General features: G+C 44.4%; 1 protein-coding gene across 1 annotated transcript in view; it reads right to left on the minus strand.

Annotated features, from left to right (window-relative positions):
* Positions 1 to 2107: 2107 nt before the first annotated feature.
* The window catches only part of LOC116068841 (CD209 antigen-like protein D), an 8254-nt gene continuing 4924 nt past the window's right edge, over positions 2108 to 5437 (minus strand). The window contains exons 6-7 of the mRNA XM_031338914.1: positions 4105 to 4214; positions 2108 to 2380 (exon numbers count right to left, since the gene is read on the minus strand). Coding sequence (XP_031194774.1) covers positions 2227 to 2380; positions 4105 to 4214 — 264 coding nt within the window. The 3' untranslated portion in view covers positions 2108 to 2226. The remainder of the gene's footprint in view (positions 2381 to 4104; positions 4215 to 5437) is intronic.

Below are 5437 nucleotides of genomic sequence, written 5' to 3' on the forward strand. Positions count from 1 at the left end.
AGAGCAGCATAGTGGGTGAGGTACACTCTGCTCCTCCTACAGAAGTCTGAGAAAATCAAGCCAGTAGGGACAGAAGGGAGAGGAGAGGTGCCTCAGGTGTGAATCTCCTATGACAGCTATGCAGAGAAGGAAACAGGGAAACAAATGCCACAGAAAACACCTCTTGGGTGGAAAGTCCAGCTTTTATGGCATCCCACATGAACAACCCTTGAAGTTATCAGGTTCTTGTGCACCAAGGCAAGGATTTGGACCAGGAACACATGCTTGGAAAGAGGAGTGGAGAGTTGACTAAGAAAGGGAACACACCGTTGACAGTAGGAGTGACCAGTGAGATGAGGGAAAAGCCCCTAAAGCACTCATGATCCTTTGTAGGTTATGACACAACTGCTGTTCTGTCCCGTGTATCTGGGCTTTTCTTAGGCATGCTCAGTTTGTCACCTGTAGCCCACACAGGTAAGAACATCCAGTCTTTCTCTGCCAGTGGCTTGTTTTATGTGTCAGTCTTGAAGATACTGCTTTTAGTCCTTACTTTCTGGAAGGTTTCCCCTGTTGGGGAGAAGGTGAACACTGAGACAGATTGCCTTTTTGGTATATGTGCTGCCGAAGCGAGCACCAGACTGCCTTTTTGAGTAAGAAGTTTATTAGCAGAGTTATTAATGCCAAGAGAGTACAGACATTATACAACAGTATAGCAAGGGCTGTAAGGAGAGTTGAGGTCTCAACTCCACAGATTGGTAGACAACACGGCAGGGGCTCTAAGGAAAATCCAGGTCCATGAATCAGAGTAGGGGTCATTTCATATAGATCTCAGAGGAGGGAGGAAAATTTAGTAGTCAGTCTGTCTCTGATTCCCCAGCCAGTGGCAATGGAGGTGTAAGGAAAGGAATTCCAGGTAGGAGGATGAGTTTATACCACTAGCCCCCATGATGTCTTAGAAACTCTGGCAACCTAACATCTATCTGTGAACTTCCTTGGGGAAGTGAGAATGGAACCCGTGATTCTCCTAGGGTGCAGACACCTGGGGTTAGGAGCTCATGGGCTGATGGTTGGGAGGGGCCTTGCCATTCCCTAACAAGGGCTATTGGCTTGGGAAGCAGTTTGCTACAGCACCTGAACAGTTCTTCAGTACCATTTCATGTGCACCCAGTGTGTCTAGATCTTCATTGTCCTGACTTATGAGCAATGTAGCAGCAAGAAGATTTGGAGAGGTCAGCTCCTTACATCCTTACATCAAAGCATGAACAGGGTGAATGTGACAGCTGCTTTAAAGAACTTCCAGAAGCTAGCAAATATGTTCACACTTAAGCAGAGAGCTAGGAGATTTCCTTCTCAGGACCCAGCATGGAATCTCCTTGGCTAAAGGGAGTTGGGGTATTCTTATGTCAGTGTCCAATAGTCACTCATTTGATTGACAGGAGTAATTATTTCCTGGGTGCATTCATCTACAGAATGGACTATGCCAATCAAAGAAGGCTCCTTGCTATGGTGGTTACTATTGTAAATGCAACACGATCTAAAATCACTAAAGTGAATCTCTGGAAGGGAGCTTCTAGATTTGGTGAATTGGAGTGTGAAGACACATCCTAAATATAGACAGCCTCATTTTATGATCTGTTTTCCAAAATGGAAGAAAAAAGAGAAAGGGAGATGAGCACCAGCATTCATCTCTGCTCTCTAAATATAATTGCAATATGAGATGCCTAGACTTCTGCTCCATGCCTTCGCCTCTGTGATGAATCTTTACCCTCAAACTGTGAGCCCAAATAACTGCCCCCTCAGCCCAAAGTTGTTTTTGACAGGTATTTTGTCATGGCAAAAAAGTAAGATATCAGCCAAAGGCCTCAGGGGAGCTGGGTGGAAATTGAGCAGATGGATAGAAAATGTGCAGGGATGACACCAAGTCCCAGGGGACAAAGCAGCTGTGATGTCACAATGAAAATGCTCTGAATTTTTCTTTAGAAGGGTCCTGCATTTGTCCTATATCTGGTAATAACATTAAGTTGCCAAGATAGGAGACCTGAGCCACGGAAAATCTGAACCCTTCCCCACTCTGGAAGCAGAATTGAAAGGAAGCAGTGGCCCAAACCCATAGAGAATGAGGACTCTGACAGAGAAAAATGGGTGTTTTATTAGCATCCTAATGTCAAAAGACAAGGAGGAGTGTGAACATGAGTCAGGTTCATCCACTTGGCATAGTTTGGGGTGCGGAGGCTGAGATGAGGTCATTCATTTAGTGGTGCATGATGTGGTTGAAACTTTCTTACAGATCCAGAAAATTAGGGTATCACATCTGAGATCATTCCAGCCATCCCCAGAGAACTCTGCACAATCTTCATCACCGACGTTGTTGGGCTCCCCTCTATTCCAATACTGTGCAAAGCTGCAAAGCCAGTTGTGACAGTTAGTTTTAATTGTCAACTTGACACAATTTAGAATTGCTAGAGAATAGAGTCTCAATGAGGCACTGTCTAGATTAGGCTTGCCTGTGGATGTGTCTGAGGAATTTTAAAAATTGGATTGATTGAGATGGGAAAACACCCAGAAGTGGGCGTCATCATGCTATGGGCTGTTGCTTGAAATGAGTGAAGGAGTGAAGCAATCCTCTTTCTCTGCTCTTGACTGTGGATGTGAGCACTGCTTCAAGTTCCTGCCTTGATTTCCTTCCAGAAATGGTCTGTGTGCTGGCTAGTTTTATGTCAACTAGAGTCACTGGAGACGAGGGAGCCTTAATTAAGAAGGCACCTCCATAAGATTGGGTTCTGGGCAAGCCTGTGGAACATTTTCTTAATCTGTGATTGATGGAGAATGGCCCAGCCCACCGTGGGTTGGAACATCCCTGGGCCAGATGGTCTGGAACATCCCTGGGCCAGTTGGTCTAGGTTCTATAAGAGCGCAGAATGAGTAAGACATGGGGAGCAAGTCCTTAAGCAGCACCCCTCTATGGTCTCTGCAGCTCCTGCATCCAACTTCCCACCCTGATTGAGTTCCTGCCCTGACTTCCTTCCGTCATAGACTACAGATGTAAAAATGCAAGTCAAATGTTTATTGCTTCCCCAACTTGCTTTCGGCCATGTTATTTCATCACAGTAATAAGACAGACTGGAACCTGAACTTGTGATCCAAACAAACATTTTCTTCCTTCAAGTTGCTTTTGCCAGGATAATTATCACAGCAACAACAAACAAAACAAAACAAAATAAACAAAAAATAAAAAATGAACCCCACCAAAACTAAATAAACTCTCTCTCTCTCTCTCTCTCTCTCTCTCTCTCTCTCTCTCTCTCTCTCTCTCTCTCACACACACACACACACACACACACACACACACACACACACACAGGAACCTATAACACCAGTTCACAGAACCTTAATCTGGCTCACTGAAATGCTACAAACCACATGTTTGGTTTCTGGAAGCTCATTGTCCTCACAACCTCCCTCAATGCAGACTCCCTTCACTCTCTTTCGTCCTCTCCTCTCCCCTTCCTTCCCCTCTTCTTCCATCCCCTCTCCTCCCTTCTCCTTTTTTTCCTTTTTCTTCATCTTCTTTTTCTTTTTTTCAGGCAGGGTCTCATGGCTGATCTCAAACTCACTATGTAGCCAAGGATGAACTCAAATTTCTGATTCTTCTGCCTCTACCTCCCAAGTGCTGGAATTATAGGCATGGAATACCACACTTGGTGTACATGGTGCTGGGACAGAATGAGGACTTTATACATTTAGGCAACCACTCAATCAACAGTTACATTTCCAGTCTAACTAATCTTTTCCAGGGTAATAGTCATCTTCCTCACCTAGTGGCCCTGGTTAATTGTCCCCTTTCCCAGTGACCTTACTTTATTTTGTATTTTATACCTACATAACTACACTAAATGTCCTACATTGAAATAAACTCCCCTCAGAAGGATGCATCTCTTGCAATTTAAAGGTGAGATTTGCTGCTATTCTGTCTGTGCATGGGTAGGAAGATCTTCCATTAACAAATGTGGGAGCTTCTTTAATAAGGCGCCAGGGAGAATAGGATGAGCCCCCCAAAACAACTCAAGTCAGAGTACCAGAAACACGCATACACTGTACACAGTGTACCTTTTATTGTAGACCTACCTGGGTGACAGAGGTGAGCCATCCACCCAGTGCCACGTGGCTTCATTATGCATGTCTGACAGGCCCATCCAGGTTGGTCCTCTAGCCTTAGAAGTCTGCTGCAGGAAGGTCTAGAGTGGGACACAAGGAGAAGTGAAAAGAGGAGAGCTTTTTATCTCCATGAACTTTTGCAGGGAGTTCTACTTGCAATCTGACTCCCCCCTTCTGCTCTATTGGGTTATGGGCACTCATGGGTACCTAAGTGGTTTTAGCTGTTGACTTATATGTATCTTATAGGCAGATGGACTGTGGCACACAGACATACACAGCTGGCTTTCCCACAAATACACTTAGTAATGCTGTAAGGTTGCCTGTCTTGGGTGACCCGAGAATGTCTGTAGGATTTGACTCGTGACTAGTTTTAATGTGATAGAAGCATTTTGTACCAGTTCATGATGGTTGCTAAAGATGCATACCAGCCATATCCAGCTCTATACTGGGTGACGTCCTATTGATGAGGGTAAACACCAAGGAAATGGGAAGAACTATACATTAAGACTGGATTTTTTGCATGTATGTATGTGTGCAGTGTCTGTATGTATATGTGTGTCTATATTTGTGCCATATGTGAGTGTGGGTGCATGTGTAAATAGTTGTGAAGGCCAGAAGTTAGCATTTGGTGTCTTCTTCAATTGCCCTCGACAAATTTTTGAGATAAAAATTTCTCATTGGATCTACAGTTCAATCAGGTAGACTAGCTGCTCAGCAAGACTCAGAAATATGTTGTTTCTGCTTCCTCAGCGAAGGCATTGACTTCCAAAGTACCTGGAAATGCTACACAGGTTGCTACAGGAGAAAAGTGAACAACAGTCTTACCCAGTAGTAAACAACATGAGCTGTATAGTAATGACCAGCCTGCAAGATATTCCTATGCCTGCAACATCAGTGTAAATGTTATGGGTGTAGCAAGCTGCTTTCTGCTTGGATTTAAGGGAAACACATGCCTGGTGCTTTAAATCTGGCCAAGAACCCATGGTTGGGGAGCTCATAGCCCCAGGGATGAACCTAACACTATTATTTTGGTAATACCTCAAACTTCTCTCTAACTTCATGTCTCCATAGCTATGGATCAGTGCGGATCTCAGACCTCATCAGAGAAGCTTCTTTGTGTAGTGGATAATGGTTGAAACGGAATCTCATAGCTGCTCAAAGCACAGAGAATTAGTGTTTGTGTACTTCTAGGCCCTAAATGGGACATCTGTATCATGTCTGCCCTCAAGACATGCTCTGGGAGCATCATGGAAGAGAAGACAAAAGGTGGTAAGAGTCAAAGGCTGGGGAGGTGCCACGCACA

The sequence above is a fragment of the Mastomys coucha genome, unplaced genomic scaffold (assembly GCF_008632895.1).
Source record: "Mastomys coucha isolate ucsf_1 unplaced genomic scaffold, UCSF_Mcou_1 pScaffold22, whole genome shotgun sequence".
NCBI lineage: Eukaryota > Metazoa > Chordata > Mammalia > Rodentia > Muridae > Mastomys > Mastomys coucha.